This window comes from Hypanus sabinus, chromosome 27, assembly GCF_030144855.1.
Source record: "Hypanus sabinus isolate sHypSab1 chromosome 27, sHypSab1.hap1, whole genome shotgun sequence".
Lineage (NCBI taxonomy): Eukaryota > Metazoa > Chordata > Chondrichthyes > Myliobatiformes > Dasyatidae > Hypanus > Hypanus sabinus.
In genome coordinates this window covers 9,031,561-9,057,221 of record NC_082732.1, presented here as the reverse complement: position 1 = coordinate 9,057,221, position 25,661 = coordinate 9,031,561, and the positions used below count along the sequence as shown (strand labels likewise).

Sequence of the window (25,661 nt, the reverse complement as noted above, 5' to 3'; positions counted from 1 at the left end):
ATACAGCTCAGAACATCACAAAGTACAGCTGCCACTCCACAAACTCTGGCTACAATTCATGGTGCCTTGGTAAAGTGGTCAACATAATCAAAGGCCCCTCTCTCCCTGAATATTGTCTCCCTTCCCCCTCCAATCAATTAGAAGATTAAAAAAACTTTGTAACCTTGCAACTTGCATTGCATATTCTCCATTACTGTAACACTATTCTGCTTTCCATTACTGTTTTCTTGTCAATGACTTCAATGGCCTGTTGTAATGAAATTACCTGTACAGATGGCATACAAAACAAAGTTTTTTGCTATACCTCAGTACTGAAAAAACAACTTACTAACTTAATTTGCCAGTTCAATTGCAGTGAGCTACCATAGAAGTACGCCTCAACTTTCAATAAAACACTACTGTCAACTCTAGGTGATGCCACACATTTAATAATTGCAGAAGGACAATAATCAGAACAAGAATCGCGACATTCTGAATTTTAATCGCAAAAGCTTTCACTCTGGATTTGGAGTTTCCTGTCTATTGAGCACAGCTGAGGTGGAATGTTCTCCTGTCTACATAAATACAAGCAAAACCTGGTGTAATATATTGTGAAAAGGCTCTTTATGACCATAAAACATAGGAGCAGAATTAGGCCATTCAGCCCATTCAGTCTGCTCTGCAATTCAAACATGATTGATATATTTTACCCGCTCAACCCTGGTTTGCATTCTCCCACTAAGCTTTATAATAATAATCAAGAATCTATCAACATTTAACTGTACACATTGACCTGGCTTCCACCAATTTATCACCCTATGGTGAGAGAAATTTTCCTAATCTCTATTGAAAAACGACATCTTTTTATTCTGATTTTAATGTGATCTCCCATCGTCTTTTTAAACTACAGTGAGCACTGAACTAGAGCCATCAAATGCTCCTCATATGTTAACCCTTTCATTCCTAAGATCAGTCTCATAAACCTCTTCCGGACCCTATCCAGGGCCAGCATATCTTTCCTTTGGTATGGGACCCAAAACTGTGCACAGTACTCCAAATGTCTGACCAAGATCTTCTAAACCTTAGCATTTCATTCTTACTTCCATATTATACTCCTCTTAAAATAAATGACTATATTGAATTTGACTTCCTTACGACTGATTCAACCTGCTGTTTATCCTTTTGGAAATCCTGCCTGAGATCTCTCTAGACCATTTGCTCTTCTTATTTCTGGATTCTCCCCCCATTTAGAAAATTGTCTTCATCTTTATTCCTTGTACCAAAGTGCATGGCCATCACTTTCCTACACTGTGTTCCATCTGCTTCTTCTCTAAACCTGTCCAGGTTATTCTGCAGACTCCCTGCTTCCTTAACACTACCTTCCCCTCCACTTAACTTTGTATCATCCACAAATCTGGCCACAGAGTCATCAATTCCATCATCCAGATTACTAAAAATGATGGACCCAGCACCAACTCCTGTGGACCACCACTACTCACTGTCAGTCTTCTCTCTGTGCTGGTATCTTTCCTGTAAACCATGACCTCCTATCTTGCTTAGTAGCCCCAAGACCTTCTGAAAATCCAAGAAAACAATATCCAGATGACTCCTGATGAAGGGTTTCAGCCCGAAACATCGTCACTACCTCCTCCCATTGATGCTGTCTGGCCTGCTGAGTTCTGCCAGCATTTTGTGTTTTTATTTATTTCCAGCATCTGCAGATTCACTCGTGTTGTCCTTAATAATGGACTCTAAAATCTTACCAGCCACTGAAGTCAGGCTAACCATCTGGTAATATCCTGTCTTTTGCTTCCCTTTCTCTTTAAAGAGAAAGGAACCATTCGTGACTCTAGAGGTTCTTAAAGATCACTTCTAAGGCTTCCACAATTTCTTCAGCTACCTCATTCGGGGACCTGGGATATTGTCCATTTGTCCCAGGTGATTATCCACCTTCAGATCATTCAGCTTGGCAAGTACCTTCTCCTTAGTAATGGAGACTACACTCACTTCTATTAAATTGATGGTGTGTTGCTGCTGTCTTCCACAGTGAAGGCTGATGCAAAATACTTATTCACTTCATTCAGTACTACTGTTCCAGCATCATTTGTCAGTGATCTGATATCCACTCTTGCCTTGCTTTTATTCTTTATGTTTCTGAAAGACTTTATTATACTATTAGCTAACTTACCTTCATATTGAGTCTTTTCTTCCCTTATTGCTCTTTTAGTTGCCTTCTGTTGTTTTTTAAGGTTTCCCAATCCTTTAGTTTCACACAAATTTATGTAATATTATATGCCCTCTCTTTTACTTTTTTGTTATCATTGACTTCCTTTGTCAGCCACTGTTGCATCATACTTCCTTTAAAATGCTTCTTCTTCTTTAGGATGAAATGATCCACCATTTCTTTGCCCTTCATTACTATCTCTCCAGCATAATTTTTGCCTCTCTTTTACTCTTCATGTAGCTTAAAGAACCTTCAGTATTCTCTTTTATATTGTTACCTGTGTAAGCTTATCTTCATGTTTCATCTTTGTTCTCCTTATTGCTTTCTTAATTGCCTTTTGTTGGTTTTCAAAACTTTCCAATCATCTAGCTTCCCACTAAATTTTGCTATATTGTATGCCTTTTCTTTTGCTTTTATGCTATATTTGACTGCTCTTGTCAGCCACAGGTGCCTCATTCTCCCTTGGAGTACTACTATTACTTTGAGATGTATCTATACGTCACCTTCTGATTTGCTCCCAGAAACTCCAACCATTGCTTCTCTGCCATCATCGCTGCTAGTGTCTCCTTTCAATCAACTTTGGCTAGCTCCTCCCTCATGCCTCTGTAGTTCCCTTAACTGCACTGTAATACTGATACATCTGGCATTAGCTTCTTCTTCTCATGCTACACGGTAAATTCTAGCAAATTACAATCACAGGAAGCACAGTAGTGCTTACAGGGCTGCTGTGAATCAGTGGACTGGACTGTATTGAGGGATTCATCTTTGAATCTGGATGAGTATGCTGCAGTTGTTACTGACTTCATTTTTAAAACCTATATGGATGAGTGTGTGCCTATGAGAACTTACTTTACTTTATTACTTTATTGTTGCCAAACAATAGAGCATACGATCATCACAGCGATATTTGATTCTGTGCTCCCTAGAGTGTGACTTGCTGGGCATTCCCAAACCAAAAGCCGTGGACGAACTGGGAGTTTTGTTGTCTGCTGAGGCCCAGATCTGTGGCATTTAAGTCTGGTGACCCAGGTCTGTATAAGCAAACTAGGTATAACTTGTGGAGGGCTATTTCAAGAGTAAAGAGACAATTCCGAGTGAGGTTATCAGTGACATCAGATACGCAACAACTCTGGCAGGGTTTACAAAACATTACTTCCTACAAAGCAAAACCCAATAGCATAAATGGCAGTGATGCTTCACTACCAGATGAACTCAACACCTTCTATGCCCACTTTGAAAGGGGGTATATGACTAGATCTGTGTAGATCCCTGATACACCTGGGGACCCCATGATCTCTGTCTTGGAGGCTAATATCAGGCTGTCTTTCAGGAGGGTGAACCTTTGCAAGGTGGCAGGCCCTAATGGAGTTCCTGGTAATGCTCTGAAAGCTCGTACCAACCAAGCAGCGGGAGTATTCAAGGTCATTGAAAGCCTCTCACTGCTACAGTCGGAAGTTCCCACCTCCTTCAGAAAGGCAAGAATTATACCAGGCCTAAGAAGAGTAGTATGATAAGTATTCGTATCCCCTTCTCACAAATCCTCCGTCTCCGCCGCATCTGCTCTCAGGATGAGGCTTTTCATTCCAGGACAAAGGAGATGTCTTCCTTTTTTAAACAAAGGGGCTTCCCTTCTTCCATCATCAACTCTGCTCTCAAACGCATCTCTCCCGTTTCCCACACATCTGCCCTCACCCCATCCACCCGCCACCCCACTCGGGATAGGGTTCCCCTTGTCCTCACCTACCACCCTACCAGCCTCTAGGACCAACGTATAATTCTCCGTAACTTCCACCACCTCCAACGGGATCCCACTACCAAGCACATCTTCCCCCCCCCTCTGCATTCCACAGGGATTGCTTCCTACGAGACTTCCTTGTCCATTCATTCCCCCCATCCCTTCCCACCGATCTCCCTCCTGGCACTTATCCTTGCAAGCGGAACAAGTCCTACACCTGCCCTTACATTTTCTCCCTCACCACCATTCAATGCCCCAGACAGTCCTTCCAGGTGAGGCGACACTTCACCTGTGAGTCAGCTGGTGTGGTATACTGTGTCCAGTGCTCCCGGTGTGGCCTTTTTTATATTGGTGAGACCCGACGCAGACTGGGAGACCATTTCGCTGAACCCCTACGCTCTGTCCACCAGAGAAAGCAGAATCTCCCAGTGACCACACATTTTAATTCCACGTCCCATTCCCATTCTGATATGTCTATCCATGGCCTCCTCTACTGTCAAGATGAAGCCACACTCAGGTTGGAGGAACAACACCTTATATACCGGCTGAGTAGCCTCTAACCTGATAGCATGAACATTGACTTCTCTAACTTACGTTAATGCCCCTCCTCCCCTTCTTACCCCATCCCTGATACAGTTAGCTTTTTCCCCCTCCTCTTTTTTTTTCTCTCTTTCTGTCCATCACTCTGCCTGTTCTCCATCTCCTTCTGGTGCTCCCCTCCCCCTTTCTTTCTCTCTGGGCCTCCCATCCCATGATCCTTTCCCTTCTCCAGCTCTGTATCCCTTTTGCCAATCACCTTTCCAGCTCTCAGCTTCACCCCACCCCCTCCGGTCTTCTCCTATCATTTCATATTTTCCCCTCCCCCCACTACTTTCAAATCTCTTAGTATCTTTCCTCTCAGTTAGTCCTGACGAAGGATCTTGGCCCGAAACGTCGACAGCACTTCTCCCTCTAGATGCTGCCTGACCTGCGTTCCACCAGCATTTTGTGTGTATAGCTTTATTCGCCATATAGACTCAGTAGCCGCTTTATTAGGTACATCTGTACACCTGCTCATTTATGTAAATAACTAATCAGCCATCATGTGGCAGCAACTCAGTGCGTAAAAGCATGCGGACACGGCCTATGTGATTTCGACCGGGAAATGATTGTTGGTGCCAGGCAAGGTGGTTTGAGTATCACAGAAGCTGCTGATCTGCGATTTCCTGAAGTTTACAGAGAATGGTGTGAGAAACTGAAAACGCATACAGTGAGTGGCAGTTCTATGGACAAAGACACCTTGTTAGTGAGAGACAAAAAAAATCTGCAGATGCTGGAAATCCTAGCAACATGCACAAATTGCTGGAGGAACTCAGCAGACCAGGCAGCATCTGTGGAAAAGAGTAAACAGTTGACATTTCGGGCTGAGGCCCTTCATCAGGACTATACCATACGGGATGTACCTGATAAGGTGGCCACTGACTGTATGTTTACTGTAGTGTGTTGATCAGGGTGCAACATGCATTAAAAAGCAACAACTTTCAAGAAAAAAGAATGATATAAAAGTTAAAATGTGCATAATTACATAAATAGCATCATGAATTTACAATGTAAACTATATTATAAAAAGGGATTTAAAATTTTTATGGTGCATTGCAGTTACGGGGGGGCGTAATAGATAGGGGGAGGTGGGGAGGACTAAATAGCATGGCTGATTAGATTAATTGCTTGGGGGAAGAAACTTTTAAGATGGCATGCAGTTTTTGTTTTAATGGCCCTCTAGCAATTTCCAGAAGGGAGTTTATCGAAAAAGCAATTTGCAAGGTGGGTAGTGTTCACAATAATTTTCCTGCCCACTTCTTTGTCCTGGACACATACACGTCCTGTAGTAATGGTAAACTGTAGCCAATGACCTATTCTGTTGACCTGACATTTCGTTTTGGTTTTCTCATAGTGTGAGAGGATGCTACACCAAGCCAGACAATAATGACTGATATGAGGATCCTGTCTTTGACAGCAGTGTAGAATTGCACCAGTAGGCTCCGGGGATGATGGAATTGTACCAATTACTACAAGAAGTACATCCTCTGACAAACCCTTTTGATAATGAAGGAGAGATATGGTTTTTCATCACAACCATCCATGAAAACAGAGGAGTGCCCCAAAGAATGAATGATAGTTAAATGTTAGAACCCTAAAGTCCCGTGGAAAATATGATGCCCAGGAACCTGAATATTGAAATGGTGCTAATTGTCGATTTGTTGGTGATGAATGGGTGGGGAGGAGACAGACACATTTCTCCTCAATTCAGTATGCAGCTCCATGGTTTTGAGGCATTCAGGTCCAATTTGTTGTGATTGCACCAGGACCCTAGCTTATTTACTTCCTGGTATCACTTAGGTTTGTCTCCTCTGGTGATGTGTCCAATGAAAATGTGTCATCTGTGAACTTTACCAATTTAACCGATGGCTGACTGGAGACACGGTCATTGGTGTATAGAGAAATGGGAGATGGGAGAGAACTTTAATAACTTTAACACTGTCGTAATGTTGAAGTAATCTACAACAGACTCTGAAAGTTTTAAAAGGTAAAACAAGTATTTCCAACATTTACTATTTTTTTATTTCTAAGAAAAAGTCATGTATCCTGACGCATTGTACATGCTTTAATGTAGTTAATTTAGGTACTGAATTTCCCTATGTTTTAGCAATCTCACTACAAGGAAATGCACTCAATTCCACACACAAGCACACACACCACTCCTGAGGTAATTAAATTTCGAGGATACAGCACTGTTTTCACCCTTGGGCAAATGATGTGAGATTTTCTGTACTCCAAAACCCAGATAGCAAAAGCAGCTGTTGGTTCTTGTTTGGATGATTTGAATTGTTTTGCTCTCCACAGATGCTGCTGAATATTTCCATCTCTACTCTTGAGTAATTCTCTCAAGATGTGATTTCCCTGATAACACAGAAGATACTTTTTATTTCTCAGATTTAACCCCTACCCATCTCAGACAAGGTACCAGCTGGTTAGAAGGAGTAGGAGAGAAGACCAGACAAATTGGGAAGTGGTTCTGCTGTATTATATGAAAAACCATAGCTTTTAAGAAAATGTAATAATTTTAAAAATAAGTTGATGGCTGAAGGAATGACTGTTATTTGTCTTAATGATTTTCAGGGAAAACAAAATCTCCAAGACTTCTTAGCTCTGATTTGACTCTTCTGACTTTGGTCAAATGGGAATCTGATGTGTGAAGACGCATCATTTTAAGCAAGCTTCTGAACCCAGTTTAAAGCATAAGGAATATCCTGCATATTATTTTGCTCATTATCTGGATATGATATGTGTGTTTTTTCATTTGGCATATGGATCCCCACTTTGTAGATAGAGCAGTCCCCAGTAGCAGGCTTAAGTTCTGCCTTGCATAGGGAACTACACCAGTTTAAATGTCATTCAGATCAATTTTTTTACCTTCAATTTGAGACAGCAGATGGCAAGATTAGAGTTGATTTTCAATCTGTGTCTCTTGTGCCTTATTGTTAGGTATGAGTGCAAGGATCCATCACAGGCCGAGCTCACTAATGTATTACAAAGCAAGAAAACCTTGTGTTGATTTTTCATTTAACCACGCATCTCTGAGACAACTCAAGATTGTCAACATAAGATGAATTACTTCAAAATGAAGCAATGTTTATTATGTAGGCATACATAAATCAATAGTGTGTATTGTGTATAGGGTTTGAAGTAAGTTAGATGATCATTAGGAATTCATAAATCACTGACTGCCGCTGACAACATCTGTGTCTAACCCCTCCAGCAAAAAAAACAGTCTTGTATATTTACAGGGCACCACACAGGGTGGTACATTACACTAAGAGTGCACCCCAGGTGATGGTAGAACATTTAAGGTGACTTAACAGCATTGTTTTAAACATTGCTGAACAGTACATCTTCTAAAAAAAAGCTTTCTTAAGGCCTTGGCCCAACTTACTGTATATTTTAGGATGACCAAATCTTGGTATGGCGAATTGTTAATTTAAAATTGAAGGAGTAGCTCTTTCAAAGACAAATGCTGGAGATCTGAAATATATTAGAAAATGGTGACTCCTCAGCAGTCCAGGCAGCATCCGTAGTGTAACACACAAGAGTTCAACGTTTCAGACCATCAAGTTCATCCTGCTAAAGAGTCTCAGCTTGAAACGTCGACTGTACTCTTTTCTGTAGATGCTGCCTGGCCTGCTGAGTTCCTCCAGCATTTTGTGTGTGCTGTTTCTATTTTCAGCATCTGCAAACTTTATCTTGTTTCAGATCATTTTAGGTTTCGATGACTTGAAATCACTCCACAGATGCTACTGAATATTTCCATCTCTAATCTTGAGTATTTCTCTCATGATGTGATCGCTTTGATTGCACAGAAGAACCCCTACCCATCTTAGACAAGGTACCAGCTGGTTAGAAGGAATAGGAGAGGAGACCAGACAAATTGGGAAATTGTCTTAAAATGGTTCTGTTGTATTATGTGAAAAATCCTAGATTTTAAGAAGATGTAAGAGCTAAAGAATAAATTGAAGGCTGAAGGAATGTCACTGTATTTGTTTTAATGATATTCCAGGGAAAAGAAAAATTTCCAAGACTTGTTATCCTTGATTTGACTCGCATATCCTGCATATTATTTTGCTTATTAACTGGGTGTGATACATGTATCTTTTAATTTGACAGGCTCTCTCCAGCTGGCTATTACTCACCCTGAGTTTTACTGGTATGTTGATGAAGGTCTCACAGCAGAAAACATGAAAAGTTCGCTGCTTCGTAGTGAGATTCTGTTTGGAGCCCCTCTTCCCAACTATTACTCAGTGGATGATCGGTGGGAAGAGCAACACAAAAAATTTCAGCAATTTGTAATCTCCTACGTTGACCTGCTGGCTTCACAGTCCACCGAGTGAGTACATTAAGTGTGCAATTCTGCTTGAGAGAAGTATTGATTTTACATGGCACCTTGTATGCATATACAAAGTTGGACAATAAAGACTGGTGGGAGGGGGTATGGACGGGCAAGTTAGTGGGTGAAGGTTTGATCAGCAGGTGCCTGGGGAAAGTAACTGTTTAGGAGTCTCAAGCAACACACACAAAATGCTAGTGGAACACCACAGGCCAGGCAGCATCAGTAGGGAGAAGCACTGTCGACATTTTGGGCTGAGACCCTTCATCAGGACTAACATTAGGAGACTGATGGTCCTGGCGTGGATGCAATGTAGCCTCCTCCCTGATGGGAGTGGGACAAACAGTCCATGAGCAGAGTGGGTAGGGTCATTCATGATGTTAGTGGCCCTTTTCCGGTACCTACCCATCGTAGAACCTTTCAGTCTGCCACCATGCAGTGATGTAACTTGGGAGGATACTCTCTACTGTGCATTTGTTGAATGACATGAGTATAGATGTGCATAGCCCCGCTCTTCACATCCTCTCAAAGTAGGGGTGTTGGTTAGCTTTCCTAGTTGTGCAAATGTGTAATGAGATCATGAGAAGTTGTGCGAATTGTGCAGTCCCAGGAATTTGAAGCTAATCACAGTTTCCACTGCTGTGCCGCTGATGTAAAGAGGGGTGTTAGTTTTCCTGAAGTTAATAGCCATCTCCTTTGCCTTGAAAAAAATTGAGGAAGAGGTTATTTGCCTGCCATCAGGCCTCAAGATCTTCCACCCTCTGTCTGTAGGCCAATTTATTGTTTTTGTTTTATTCCCCCAGGTTCAGTCCCTTGCTACCTACATCCATGACACTTCATATGCTCTTGATCTTTTCAATAATTTCAAGTTCCCTAGGCTTAGTCATCTCATTTTCACCATGGATGTCCTGTCCCTATACACCTCCGTGCCCTGCTTCTTTCAATTTCGATTTCTTTCCGGACATTGGACCCAACCAGTTCCACTCCACCACTGCTGTCCCCCATCTGGTGGGATGTCCTCACTGTCAATAATTTCTCCTTTGGCTTCTCCCACTTCCTCCAAACAAAAAGTGTAGCCCTGGGCACTTGCTTGGGTCCCAGCCATGCCTGCCTTTTTGTTGGCTACGTGGAACAGTCTATGTTTTAAGCCTAAAATAGTATCACTCCCCAACTTTTTCTATGCTACGTCGACGACTGCATTTGTGCTACTTCCTGCACCCATGCGGAGCTTATTGACTTTATCAACTTTGCTTCCAACTTCCACCCTGCCCTTAAATTTACTTGGTCCATTTCCGACACCTCCCTCCCTTTTCTCGATCTCTCCGTGTCTATCTCACAGATAGCTTTTCTACTGATGTCTGTTATAAGCCCACAGACTCTCACAGCTACCTGGATTATACCTGTTCCCAGTATGTTACTTGCAAAAATGCCATCCACTTCTCGCAATTCCTCTGTCTCCAGCACATTTGCTCTCAGGATAAGGCTTTTCATTCTAGAACAAAGGAGATGTTCTCCATCTTCCAAGAAAGGGGCTTCCCTTCCTCCACCACCAATGCTACCCTCAACCGCATCTCTTCCATTTCAAACGTTGACTGTACTCTTTTCCATAGATGCTGCCTAGCCTTCTGAGTTTCTCGGGGTGGTGGTGGTGGTGGTGGTGGTGGTGTTGTGTGTGTGTGTGTGTGTGTGTGTGTGTGTGTGTGTGTGTGTGTGTGTGTGTGTGTTGCTTCCAGCATCTGTAGATTTTCTCTTGTTAATGACTGTTTACTCAGGTGACCTGAATTGAACACAAGATTCCAAATTTAGTCTGTCAAACATCTTATACAACTTTGGCATAACATCCCAGAAAACATCTTTTAAGATGTCTGCACATTGTGCAGCCTGTAGTGCTGCTAGCTAGCAGCTCCAGGAACTGGAGTTCGGTCATGCCTGGGGGTACTGTCTGTGTGCAGTTTACTATTTCCCTTTGTGACTGCGTGGGTTTCCTCCCTCATTACCAGAGATGTGCTAGTTAGTGGATTCAGAAACTGCTGTATAATTCCTCCAGTGCAGGTGGGCAACAGGAAAAGTGGGAGTGTGGAGAGCTGAAAAAGATGCAAAATGAAGAACTAATTTAGTATATGACTAAGTGTTGCTGGTCAACGCACACATACTGTATGTGCTGAAGGGTCAGCTTGCATGCTTTACGACTAGCACGCTTCTTTTTAAGTCTTATTCCAGCATTCTCCCTGTGCTGAAAGTTATGATTAATACATTCACGGCAATCTTCCATTCGATCCCCAGAGTAATTACTCCTCAAGTGATGTTCGTTCAGTGGGCTCTCGGCTGAGTAGTTGGGTCTGCCCCCATCACTCATTGTTCACACATCTGCCCTTCCACCCTGCTTGACATTTCAGATGGTGGCTGCAGGCAGAGCTTGACATTTCCCATTCCCTCGCTTTAGGAACTGAGGTTACTTGCATTAACAGTGCCACAGTCCTACACACTGTCCCAAGGCAAACATAGACGAATCACAGCTGAGATGACCAGTTCCACAGTGAAAGGGAAGCTGTTTTACACAAAGTTAACAAACCTCGTTTTGTTGCATTTTTAATTTAGTTGCAATCATCATTTAGAAGTAGGAAGTTTTTTCTTCCCAAATACACCTGGTCCTCTTCTTTCATACTGTGCATACCTTTTTTTTTCTGATGGATTTGTTTTATTGTCATGCAATATTTTTCCCACTGACTTGACCCGCATTCTGCAGAGTATCATTCTGGGACATCGATAATTCCTTTCCTCTTACAGATGTTCTTCAGCAGATTGCCCATTTCTCCAGATTACAGCCGTCTCTTGTCAACCAATATGAGAATCAGAATCAGGTTTATTGTCACTGACGAAAGTCATGAAATTTGTTGTTTTGTGTCAGGCATAAAAATTGTGTTGAGTTATAATAAATAGATTAGTATCAGATAGACCAATACTGGTTGGTTAGATAGAAAGATAGATAGATAGCCCATCCAGAAACTTGATGGCAAAGGGGAAAAAGCTTGTTGTTAAGATGTTGCCAGTTGGTCTTGTTCAGGCTCCTTTACCTCCTCATCCTGGTAGTGATGAAAAGAGGGCATATCCAGATGGCAAAGGTGAGAGGCTCATTTCCATGATGAAGCTGGCTGAATCTAATATCCTCTGCAGCCTCTTTCAATCCTGCACATTGGTGCCTCAATAACAGCATCAAAACAGTGGAATTACATATCTTTTTAATTCTTTATACAAGTCACTTGGCTCATGGAGCCAATGCTAGCTCAACAACCCAACAATCTGATTCCTCTACTCAGGGGTTCCCAACCTGGGGTCCATGGATGCCTTGCTTTAAAGGTTGGAACCTCCTGTTCTAATGTATCTTCCCTCACATGAATATCAAGCCCACCCTGTCCCTGCTACCTCTTACCATTACCAGGGATAATTTATTGCAATCAATTAACTGATCAGTCAGCACTTCTCTGGGACATGGGATAAAACCAAAGCAACCAGGTGCGACCCATGCTTTCAGAGAGAGAATGTGAAGACCCTACACAGGTATCATAGGAGGTTAAACTCAAACCAAAGTCACCAGAAGCTGTGAGGAAGCAGCACCACCCACTCTACCAGTGTGCTGCCAGTTTAGCCCGGACTGGGTAAGGAAGGACAATCTAATGAACCACACAGATCTGTTTCTCTTAATGGTGATTGGATAGCCTTATGATTGCCATTATTGAAATTATTCCAGATTTATTGAAATGACTTAAATTTAAATTCACGTGCCTCAGAAGGACTTGAGCTCATTCTCCATTTCAATATTCCAAGCTATTAGATGCCAGTCCGATGATTTAACCAGCATGCCACGATTCCCCAGATCTGGGTATCCCTGCAGCTGTTTGGCACGCAGCATAGTGGTAACTGTGCTATTCTCAAGGGGGAAGAAATAAGCATGCTCCCAGAACTATGCAGAGTGAGTAAATCACAATCACAGTGGTTATGACATGCTAATCCCGGAAAGATTGCCTATTGTTAAATTGTTCAACAAGTTCTGGCAGCAGAGCAACGTTATGATCAAGGAGGGAAGATGACTATTTTCTCATGCCAAATAATGATAAAATTATAAAATAAATTACCAGGGAAGTACATAGCATAAATACGTTCATCTTTTAAGTGCGACTGTAGGGATTTTCAGGCCAGAAAACAAATCACGAAGATCTCATGCTGCACAGACCTTAGCAATGTGAACAAAGGTTCAGGTTTTTCACCTTGAGAAAAATGTGCAAGATGCCTTCTTATTACTACAAGGAGGTGCAGGAACTTGAAGATCCACAGCTTCTTCCTCTCTGTCACCAGATTTTTGAACGGTCCTCGAACCCATGAACACTGCTTCACTATTCCTCTTTTACAGTGCTTAACTTTTACTGCAACTCATAATTTTTTTTTATGTCCTGCACTGTAGTGTTGTCGTAAAACTCCAGATTTCACGACATATGTCAATGATAATAAAACTGATTTTGATTCCAATTCTGAAGGTTTTAAGCCGTATACAAAAAGTAACCCTCTGACCTAACTGCAGCAATAGAATAAGGGGCTTCGTGGTGCAGATGGGCCAAATTCATTCCTCTTCTGAATCAATGAGTGACATGAAATTCTGAAATAAAAACAGAAAAATGCTCGGTATACTCAACAGGTCAGGAAGCACCACTGGAGGGAGAAACGGAGATAATGTTTAAGGCCAACTTGAAACATTGTTTCTCTCTCCACAGATGCTTCCTTAGCTACTGAGAACCTCAGCATTTTCTTTTTTTTTTGTTTGATTTCTAACATCTTCAGTATTCTGTTTTTCAACCATATTAAATTCTGATTAGTCTGGACACAGATCAGATTCCTGAAAGCGCTTTCAGAAAGTGTTTGGCTTTTGTGATACTGCATAATAAAAGCTTTACATGTGCTTGAGCAATGATGAGTTAAGTGGCCTTCCTCATCAAAATCAATTTTGTGTAGAAATAATTGGTTAAGATGTAGAGATGGTTTGTTGATTGATAAACATCTGTTCCCAACCTGCTGGATATCCCAGCATTTTGAATTTGTGTTCATTTTTTCACTGATACATATATATCTTCAATTGTAGGGGCTCTTATTTCTGTATGACTGCCCTAATGATACATGGCATGAATGAAAAGCAAGCTGAATTACAAAATGATATAGATTGGGAAAAATCTATTTGAAGGAAATGTATTTTAATGATGGAAAACGAAGCCCACTCCACACATATCCTGCGATCTGATTACCCTTCACAGTGTCTTTTATCCACTTTATATTCAGTTACATATGCCATGCTCTGCAGTGATTCCACAGTGCTGATCTCTTTGTTTCGCTCCTTCCCCTCAGTGCGTAGTCATTTTCTCTACTGCATTCACATGAATACTGACAGTAGAGTGGCAGAGAGATTAGCATCCATCATTTGCTTTTTAAATGGAACTCTAAGCCAGGGGGATCAGGTCTGCACAATGAAGGAATATTGAAAGGTTTCTTGGGAGATCTTGGCCGAGAATAAACGTTCCTTGTAATAGTAAAATAATATCCAGTAATGAATTATCTTGTGACATAGAGAAGTCGTGGGAATGTCAGATGATTTGGCACATTGTTAAAACTGAGAACACATTTCAAATGCACTATAAATATTAATATTGCACTAAATCAAAGTTACTGGTGCTGCAATTTGCTAAAATGTTGACTGATCAAAATATCTCTCTGAAGCAATTTAAAAGTTAATGCATTATAACTAGAGGAAACTTATAACCCTTAAGTGCCATATTGCTAGGTTCTTGACCTTGAAAGAGCAGTACCTGGAGCTGTCCGTAAGGATGTTAAAATGTATTCCATGTTATTTTAATGTTAGGTTGGTAAGTACAGGTTAAGTATCCAGTAACAGATTGCAGTTTTCTACCCAGTGATCTACTGTGCAAAAGAAATCCCATTCAACCAATAAGCCCAGTCTTGCAAAGGGAACTATTAGAAATTCTGATCTGCTGTGGCTCCTGTCTGTAAAGACAGTGTATGTCTATAGGCATGTCTAAGAATATGGAATTCTTAGTTTCAGCATTCAAATCAACTGGGAATATTGAGAATATTATTGGACATTATACCGTTGAGAAGTTCACTTGATCTTTAAGTATTAAAACAGGAGTAAAACAGTAAGTGTTTGAGGGATTGGTTTGAGTGCAAGCCACTTTGTTTGTGTAAGCTGATGGTGTTTGACAGATGCTGTCTGACCTGCTGAGTCCCTCCGGAAATTTCTTTGGTGCACCAGATTCTAGTATCTACAGTATCTTGTCTGTCTATCTGGCTACAGCAGAGTCTTGTAACCTTGTTGTACAAGCCAAGTCAATGTGAACAATAATGCCATAAGACTTGCATACCTGAAGTACACCCAGAATCTTGCAGGAAGAGTAGCATCACATCTAAACACTCAGTGGCCGCTTTATTTGGTATACCGATACACCTGCACATTAATGCAAGTATCTCATCAGCCAATGATGTGGCAGAAACTCAATGAAGTTCAAAAAGTTCAGTCATTCTTTAGACTGAACATCAGACTGGGATGAACATGTGATCTAGGTGACTTTGACTGTGAAATGGTTGCTGCTGCCAAATGGGGTGGTTTGTGTATCTCAGAAGCTGCTGTTCTCCTGGGATTTTTACACACAACAGTCTCAAGAATTTACAGAGAATGGTACGAAAAACAAAAAAAAAACTTCTAGTCAGCAGCAGTTCTGTGGGCGAAAGTGCATTGTTAATGAGAGAGGTCAGAGAAGAATGGCCAAGCTGGTTCAAGGTGACAGGATGGTGGCAGTAACTCAATTAACCATGTGTTACAACAGTCAGGTGCGGAAGAGAATCTCAGCGGTGGATGGGCTAAAGCAGCAGAAGACTATAAACATTCACTTATTTTATTAGATATTGGTGGTACCTAATAAAGTGGCCGCGGAGTGTATGCATTAAATTATCTCTACTTTAAATGTCAGGTAAAATTGCTTATTTGATGGATGTAAAACCCATCTACCAACATCACTGAATTGGCCTGAATACTTGGGCTCCTCTGTTAGGTGGATTCTATTGTGATATATATTCACTGCCTGGACAGGGGAGTGGAGGGGTTCTTCATATTTTTTGCCCCACTCAGCTTTCTAAACACAGCAGCTGACACTTCTAGTGATCAAAGTGTTGCTTTTGAGTTGAGTATGTTAAACTTCCAACCAATATTCTGTATTCTTGTCAATCTTCAATTCTTAATATAAATGACAAGCAATAATCAGTATGAAGTTAAAAGCATCTGCAGATTTTCTCTTGTTTTTGAAGTCAAAAGGACAACTTTGCAAACAGATGAATTGTCCATAGAATGCAGGATGTTGATTCGCAGTACCTGCGCTGACTCTTAAGGGTTGCAATGGGGAAAATACGCAGTGTCCAGATGTGCAAAGCTGATAGAGACCTGTCCACAGAGACTCAAGGCTGTAATTGCTGCCAAAGGTGCATCTACTAAACAACACATACAAAGTGCTGGTGGAACACAGCAGGCCAGGCAGCATCTATAGGGAGAAGCACTGTCGACGTTTTGGGCCGAGTCCTGTCGAAAGGTCTCGGCCCGAAGCACCTCGTATGCTCTCGTATGCTCCATGACTGCTGGACTAAGTGTGTACATGTAGGAGGGGACTAAGTTGAAAAATAAATGTGCTAGGTTTGGTTTTCTAAAATTGACTCCTTCTACCTTAAGCCACGAACTTATCAATCATCCCTTGTACTTTTAATTAGTCAATTAGTCTTTGTTTTATATTTGTAATTAACTTAAATCACTTTGTAGAGATCTGTTTTCACTTTGATGTGAGTCTTCTTCTGCTGATCACTGTCAAAAAACTAAATTAAATCCACTGTGATTCAATGTTGTAGAACCTGAAACTTCCGGGGGGGGGGGAAGTTTTTTTATAGGCCCTGTATATATAAATTATAAGTAAGCATCGGAAAGTTAAACTAAACTGAAGCCACGGCACTTTGTGCAGTAGATGCAAATTACTTAATGTAACACTGAAGGAGGCCATTTGACCCTTCAGATGCATGCTAGCTCCCAGCAGCACTATTCCATCAGCCCCATTTCTTTGTAGTTCTGCAACTTATTTTCTCACAGTCTCTTCACTTCCCATTTAACTACACTGCACAACAAAGATGTTGCTTCTTGAATATTTTTGGGTGTATCGTATAGATTTTGGGCTGCTGATCATGAAAATCACCACAAAATTTCCCTATCACGCACCATGTTTTGAAATTGCCCATATCTGTTATTTGAATTCCTAATTCAAGTCAGATTAACTGACGCCAAGATCAGGAAGGCATTTTTGTTGGTCCCTAAATCAAACAGGTTGGCCAACCTTGCCACTGTCAGTGACGAGCATGGTGAAAGGGTTCCCCGGGACACTTCAGTCACGGAGAAACAGTATCAGGTCAACTGGAATCCATCAATACTGTCTGATTATGTTAGACACTTAAGCAAAAAGTCTCAGACACTTAGTACCAATGAAAATTATCAACAAGATATTTTTAACTTGGGGCGGGGGGTAAAAAAAAATTTAAAAAAGATATTTTTAACTTAGTTGAATGATTGCAAAGCGTCCTCTCCATTATGCAATTAAACACATTATATTTAGTAAAAGTTTATTTCTTCTTTTTCCAAATTCCTACATGATATAAGTAGAGTGAAATTATATTTGTGTTCAGCGTCAAGCTGTTTATCATAAACAAAAAGAAAACTCTGAGGAAGCAACACGGAGGGGTACTTTACGGCAGCCATCCTCTCTGTGCGGAAAGCCGGAGACCAGAAGAATCCCACCCTCATGGGGAGAACACACAGACTCCACGCAGCCAGCTTCAGAAATCAGCATTGAACCAGGGCGCTTGAACCTGTGAGGCTGTGCCACCATACTGCGCAGCGGTGAACAATCCCATCTAAAGAAGTACGTACTAATTGATTCATAGAAGATCAAAGCACAGACACAGGGCCTTTGGCCCACCCAGGTCGAAGACAGCCACTGAACTAGTCACAAATTCCTGCAATTGTTCCATGTTACTCTGAGCCCCGCCTCTCCATGTACCCGTTCAAGTGCTTCTTAAATTATACTATTATACCTGCCTTCCTCTGACAGCTCATCACCCTCTGCAGTGTACTGATCTCTTATTTTAACGCCACCTGAAAGCAAATTAACTGATCTGTTCCTTCTGCCAAATTGTTGCCATATTTTACATTGTACATTGAAGACAGTTTTCTAAACGTAATTAATCTGTTGTGAAGGACTTTGAGATATTACAAAGATGTGAAAGATGATGCTTAAATACATTCTCCTCCTCCTTCCCTCAGAGCACTCTTGTTTCTGACTGCTTCACAGCAAGATTGGAGATGTCAAGGAGAAAAATAGTAACAGACTACAAAAGACTGAAAACAGTGGAAGTTTTTGCCTTTCAAATTCCACTGTTCGCAATGAGAGACTAAAATGAAGATATAGCAAATGCTCAGTTCCTTCATCTCACACAGTACAATTCCCTGTCTTACTGCACCAGCCTATTCTTGGGACACAGTGCTTTCTGATCTGATCATTTACAGCACTTCTGACTCTCCGTTGCATCTTTTCAGCATCTGCAGTAGTTTACTTTTGCCTTCCTACTTAGAATGAGGCTGAGTTTTATTTGACATTATAGCTGAACTGTGGCAGAAGAGGAAAGGTTTTTTCTTTTAGTTATTGGTAGTGAAATCATAACCAAAATTTAGAGTCATACAGTCCTGAAACATGGCCTTCAGCCCATCAAGTCTGTACTGATCAAGCATCTATTTACTTTAATCCCATACAAACCTTGTTTTAATCACCCCCGTTATCCCATCAATTTCCCCCCCCCACACACACAATTTTACTTGGGGCAATTTAGAGTGACCAATTAACCCACCAGACAATAAGTCTTTAAGATATGGAAGAATGTGAGAATGTGGAGAAACAGCTTGGTCACAGAGAGAATGTGCAAACTCCACAAAGATAACACTTTGGGTCAAACTGGATTACTGATGCTGTGCCACTATTCCACTCTTAAAATAGCAAATATTTAGCTGCGACGGAAGGAAACACATTTCCACACTCTTTCCCTGAAGACCAATATGGAAATGTAATGAATGAATGCACATAACTGGAAAGAATTTCACTTTTACTTGTTGCTAAGAGCACTTGGCCTCTCCATTCTTGAAGGTTGCCTTCCTGATCATCTTTCATGAAGTTCAAGGCAGCTTATATAAAATTTTGAACACTGTGCAACTAATTTATTTTAATTCCCTGTTGATACCTTTGCTCTGTCAACAGGAGAACATTCCTGGAAATTAGCTTTTATGTTCTACAAATCTAATTCTGCCTGCTTGCATACCATCTTTGTTGCATGCACAGTCCTTGTGCTGTTGTGACAGAGGATTGCTGTTGTAGGTGGCTAAGACAGCTCAAAAAAACACAGGAAATGAACACACTTCCCTTATTGAACATAACCAGTGACTATAATGCATATTTTTGCTTTTCCTCATTTTGAATTTTGTCAGTTGTGTTTGGATTTATCAGGCTGCCATTAAGAGAAATCAACTGAAATATGATTTTCTTATCATTGGAATCCAGTTTTGGTTATGGGTATAGTTATATATTGTTAGTTTTAGACAGCTACACTTAAAAAGATACTGGGAGCAAAATTCAATTTACAACCACCAATTTTATATCTGCAAGATGGTCATTCAACTTCCAGATTTTATTTTGCACTGTGCTGGATATCTGTCAGATGCCATCTTTATTTATGTCATTGAGGGTGCTTAGTGAAGAAACGATTAACATTTAATTTATTTGGGTTTCTCATTGCTAAATTGAATAATGGATGTACAGAGCTTGTGTCTTGTGGCTTTAGGATGCTTATTGAATCATGGTCATAAAGCAGTACAGAGCTGAAACAGGTTCTTTGGCCCATCTAGTCCATACCAGCCTGTTCTTCTATCTTGTCCCATCTACCTGCAGGTGCACCATAGCTCCCTGTTTTTCACTCATCCATGTACCTATCCAAACTTATTTTAAATTTTGCAAATGAAGTCATATCTACCACTTCAGCTGGCAGTTTGTTCCACATTCCCACCATCATCCGAGTGAAAAGTTCCCAGTCAGATTCCCCTTAAATATTTCACCTTTCTCCCTGAACCTATGATCTCGAGTTCTAGTCTCACCCAACCTGAGGAGAAAATGACTGCAAGCCTTTACCCTATCAACACGTACAACACGCTGGAGGAACTCAGCAGGTCAGGCAGCATCTGTGGAAACGAGCAGTCAATGTTTCGGGCTGAGACCCTTCGTCAGCACTGAAGAGGGAGGGTGCAGGGGCCCTATAAAGAAAGTGGGAGGAGGGTAGGAAGGAGAAGGCTGGAAGGTGCCAGGTGAAAAACCAGTAAAGGGAAAGATCAAGGGGTGGGGGAGGGGAAGCAGGGAGGGGACAGGCAGGAGAGGTGAAGAAGGAATGTAAGGGGAAAGCACTATGGGTAGTAGAAGAAGGCAGAATCATGAGAGAGGTGATAGGCAGCTGGAAGAGGAGACAAAGAGAAAGTGGGATGGGGGAAGGAAGAGGGAGGGAATTACCGGAAGTTGGAGAATTTGATGTTCATACCAAGGGGCTAGAGACTACCCAGACGGTATCTGAGGTGTTGCTCCTCCAACCTGAGTTCGGCCTCATCATGGCAGTAGAGGAGGCCATCTATGCACATATCTAAATGGGAATGTGAAGCAGAGTTGAAGTGGGTGGCAACCGGGAGATCCTGTCTGTTGTGGCGGATGGAGCAGAGATGCTTGACAAAGCGGTCCCCTCGATTTACTCCTCACGGTGGGAAACTTTGTCACATGGTGCGAGCAGAATCATCTGCAGCTTAATGTGAAAAAGACTAAGGAGCTGGAAGTGGACCTGAGGAGGGCTAAGGCACCAGTGACCCCTGTTTCCATCCAAGGGGTCAGTGTGGACATAGTGGAGAATTGCAAATACTTGGGGATACGAATGGACAATAAACTGGACTGGTCAAAGAACACGAGGCTGTCTACAAGAAGGGTCAAGGCAATCTCTATTTCCTGAGGAGACTGAGGTCTTTTAACATCTGCCGGACGATGCTGAGGATGTTCTATGAGTCTGTGGTGGCCAGTGCTATCATGTTTGCTGTTGTGTGCTGGGGCAGCAGGCTGAGGGAATCAACAAACTCATTCATAAGGCCAGTGATGTCGTGGGGGTGGAAATGGACTCTCTGATGGTGATGTCTGAAAAGAGGATGCTGTCCAAATTGCATGTCATCTTGGACAATGACTCCCATCCACTCCATAATGTACTGGTTAGGCACAAGAGTACATTCAGCCAGAGACTCATTCCACCGAGATGTAACACTGAGCATCATAGGAGGTCATTCCTACCTGTGGCCATCAAACTTTACAACTCCTCCCTCGGAGTGTCAGATACCCTGAGCCAATAGGCTGGTCCTGGACTTACTTTTCCACTTGGCATGATTAACTTATTATTATTTAATTATTTGTGGTTTTTATATTGCTATATTTCTACACTATTCTTGGTGGTGCGGCTGTAATGAAATCCAATTTCCCTTGGGATCGATAAAGTATGTCTGTCTGTCTGTTACATCCTTCACCTGCATGAGGAGTAAAAATCTTTATGTTACGTCTCCGTCTAAATGTACAATGTACAATCATAGTAACTTATAATAATTTATAATATATAGAACAGTCAATGTAATATAGAGTACAATCAAATCAGCGTGAGTTAAGCAGTCTGATGACCTGGTGGAAGAAGCTCTCCCAGAGCCTGTTGGTCCTGGCTTTTATGCTACAGTACTGCCTCCCAAATGGTAGCAGCTGGAATAGATTGTGGATGGGATGGCTTGGGTCCTCAAAGATCCTACGGGCCCTTTTTACACACTTGTCCTTGTAAGTCCTGAATCATGGGAAGTTCACAACTACAGATACACTGGGCTGTCTGCACAACTCTCTGCAGAGTCCTGCAATTGAAGGAGGTACAGTTCCCATACCAGGCAGTGATGCAGCCAGTCAGGATGCTCTCAGGATGCCCCTGTAGAAAGTTCTTAGGATTTGGGGGCCCATACCAAACTTCATTGAGGTGAAAGAGGTGCTGTTGTGCCTTTTCACCACACAGCTGGTGTGTACAGACCACGTGAGGTCCTCAGTGATGTGGATGCCAGGGAACTTAGAGCTATTTATCCTTTCAACCCCAGATCCATTGATGTCAACAGGGGTTCACTCATCTCCATTCCTCCTGTAGTCCACAACCAGCTCCTTTGTTTTTACAACATCGAGGGAGAGGTTGTTTTCTTGACACCACTGTGTCAGAGAGATGACTTCTTCCCTGTCGGCCACCTCGTTAGTGTTTGAGATAAGGCCAATCAATGTTGTGTTGCGGCAAATTTAATTAGCAGATTGGAGCTGGGGGTGGTGATACAGTCATGAGTGTACAGGGAGTAAAGGAGGGGACTCAGAAGGCAGCCCTGAGCGGCTCCTGTATTGAGAGTCAGAGGGTTGGATGTGAGGGAGCCCACTCTTACAACCTGCTGGCAATCTGACAGGAAGTCCAGGATCAAGGCAGGGACAAGGCCGAGGTCTCCGAGCTTCTTCTCGAGCCTGGATGGAACTACGGTGTTGAATGCTGAACTGTAGTCCAAGAACAGCATTCTCACATAAGCATCCTTCTTCTCCAGATGTGTAAGGACGGTATGTAGAGCTGTGGCTATTGCGTCATCAGTCAATCGGTTGTGTTGGTAGGCGAATTGGAGGGGGTCCAGTTTGTAATTCATTTATGTGGCAGGACAAAAAATACACCAGGTTTAAGCAGTATTGCTGAATGCATAGTATACTCAGTTCACTTTCTTGCATCTACCTGTAGGCCTGCTCATAATGTAAAAATCTGATCAACCAATCATGTGTAAGCTGTAACCTTTTTCAGGCAGTGGAAGATACATTGCAATGATGACACAGAGACTGCAGATTCCAGAATGTGGGGCAACAGACAATCTTCCAGAGGAATTCAGTGGGTTCAGTTGGAGCTGTGAGGAATTGTTGATGTATTGAGTCAAAATCCTGCAACAATTCACACCAATGCCGTTTGTTTGTTTGTCACTCCATGTTGCAAAGGTGCCTCACTTAGTATTCAGGACATGTTGCCAGGGATGAGAGCATCAATGGAATTAGAGAGTGCAGAGAAGCATCATTATGTATGTGTGTTGCTGGCAGTGATTATATCAGGGCCCCTGGTGTGAGTCCTGTAGTGAATCACTGCCAATTTAACGTTACCATCTCTGGGATGAGGAGAGCTATGAAGAGGCAGTGTCAGCAGCATATATGCAAGAGGAGTTGATGAGGGAGACTGTAGGGTCTAGGTGCTCTACCAACAAATGGAGCAGGTGCTGCCAGTCCACAGCAGTGGCACAAACAGAGTCAGCCCCGAGCCTCACACAGCCCTCGCCAACTTATCTTCCTAGTATGCAAAAATTATGAGAGAACTGGATAGGGTGAATGCTTGCAGATTTTTCACCCCCTCAGTCGTGTGAGACTAGAACTAAAGGGTCATAAGTTTAGGGTGAAAGGTGAAACATTTAAGGGAAATCTGAGAGGGAGCTTCTTCACTCCACACGTGGTGCGGGTGTGAAACGAGCTGTCAGTGGAAGTGCTGGATGCAGGTTCAAATATAACGTTTAAGACAAGCAGATCCTTTTTTTGTTAGAGAATAGTGAAGAACGTACCTGTCAGTAGTTGAGCTGGAGGATCAAGAGTGCTAAAAGATATCAGCGCTCTTTGACGTAGCAAGTGGGACTCTTTATTCACCTTATTTAAAGATAAGCTGGGACTCTAGCCAACATTTTTTCCCTCAACCATCACTTCCTAAACAGATACATTTTCCAACTTTTTATCGGATATTTCTGTATGCAAAATGGCTGCCTATAGCGACAGAACAATAAAAAATACAGAAGTCTATTCAGACCCTGTGTGGGAAATAACTCCTAAAATGTAATTGTGTAATTTAAAACCATTTCCCTATTTTTCCACATATCCAGTTTTCCCCAATCCTAATCCATTTCCTTTTCAAATTCTATTTACAGCTCAGTTGTTATTTATAGCAGAGCCTTCCATAATAGCTCACTATATGCAAGATATAGCTTTAGCTTGAACATTAACTGCTATGATAATCCAATTGGTAAATGTAAAATGGTTGTGGAATATTTGCCTTCCTTTCATAAATTTGGCAATTTATATTAAGTTGCTTGTTCCCATTGAAAAAAAAGGCACATTTTCAAACAAATCTTTTCATTGTGACCACAGCTTTTCCTGCTAATCTCATTAATCTTTTTTCTCTCTTGGTGCTCAGAACTCTAACTGTGACCTAATTAACATCTTGTACAAATTCAGCATCACTTTCATGCTTTTATAGCTAGCATCTTATTTGCATATTTATAGTCTTTTCCATCTTCCATCATTCAGGTAAATTTTTGCTTTTCTTAAAATATGAAATGTATTTATTTCTCTGCAAACACGAGGAAATCTGCAGATGCTGGAAATTCAAACAACACACACAAAGTGCTGGTGGAACACAACAGGCCAGGCAGCATCTATAGGGAGAAGCGTTGTTGACGTTTCGGGCCGAGACCCTTCATCAGGACTTGCTGTCGACGTTTCTCCCTATAGATGCTGCCTGGCCTGCTGTGTTCCACCAGCATTTTGTGTATTGCTCTGCATCTGCTTTCTTATTGCAGCTTTCTGAAGGTGCACTTTATTATGCCTCCTAATTTACCAAAATTAATCACCTCAAACATTGAATTAAAGGAAACTTAAAATATTGCATTACAGCATATAGTCTAAGTATCCTTTTATTGACAGGACATGGTGTGGTAGTGAAAGATTTCTTCATAGGACAGGAAACAAGTGTACCATGGAATTCTATACAGCAGGGGTTCCCAAACTGGGGTCTCCGGACCCCTTGCTTAATGGCATTGGTCCATGGCATGAGAAAGGTTGGGAACCCCTGCTCTGGAGCCTCAGTTTATATTTATACTAATCTGACTTGAATGCGCAGGGCACAATTTCCAAGTGCTCCAGTGACACTAAAACCTAGAGATGTGAATAGTGAATAGATTTCAAGGCAATATGAACCATTTGGTATAACAGTAATATGTGGCAGTTGAATGTTACTACTGAGAAATGCATTTTGTAATTTGGAAGGAAGTACAAGAAGGGGCACTATAAGTTAAACAGTTCTGAAAAGGGTACAAGAACAGAGAGGTTTAGGGGTGTATTTGATAGTTTGTTGAAAATGGCAGGTGGTTTGAAAGTGGTTAAAGAGCACACGGAATCCCAAGCTTTCTAAACAGTGATAGGGAGTACGAGAGCAAGGAGCATACTGGGCAGCTTGTTAAAACACTGACTTATCCACAACTGAAGTGGTGTGTCCCATCCAGGATTCCTTTGCCTGTATTATCTTGTCCACTTGCTAGCTAATGTTGCTTTCTTTCATGTTCCAGTATGCTGCAATTTGCCTATGGCACAACAGGCCCACAGTAAATGCCATTTCATTGACTCTTCACTCAATCCTGGAAATTCTGGACAGCAAAGATGCGTTCATCAGGATGCTCTTGAGTGACACAGCTAGGCATTCACAATATCAGAGTCAGGTTTAATATCATCGGCCTATATCGT

At 41.8% G+C, this 25,661-nt stretch overlaps 1 protein-coding gene across 13 annotated transcripts in view; it reads left to right on the top strand.

Moving 5' to 3' along the window:
* disp3 (dispatched RND transporter family member 3) overlaps positions 1-25,661 on the top strand; it is a 626,857-nt gene that overhangs the window by 355,005 nt on the left and 246,191 nt on the right. For all 13 annotated transcript variants that reach the window (XM_059951724.1, XM_059951723.1, XM_059951719.1 and 10 more), the window contains one exon: positions 8,640-8,859. In XM_059951724.1, the coding sequence (XP_059807707.1) occupies positions 8,640-8,859 (220 nt within the window). The remainder of the gene's footprint in view (positions 1-8,639; positions 8,860-25,661) is intronic.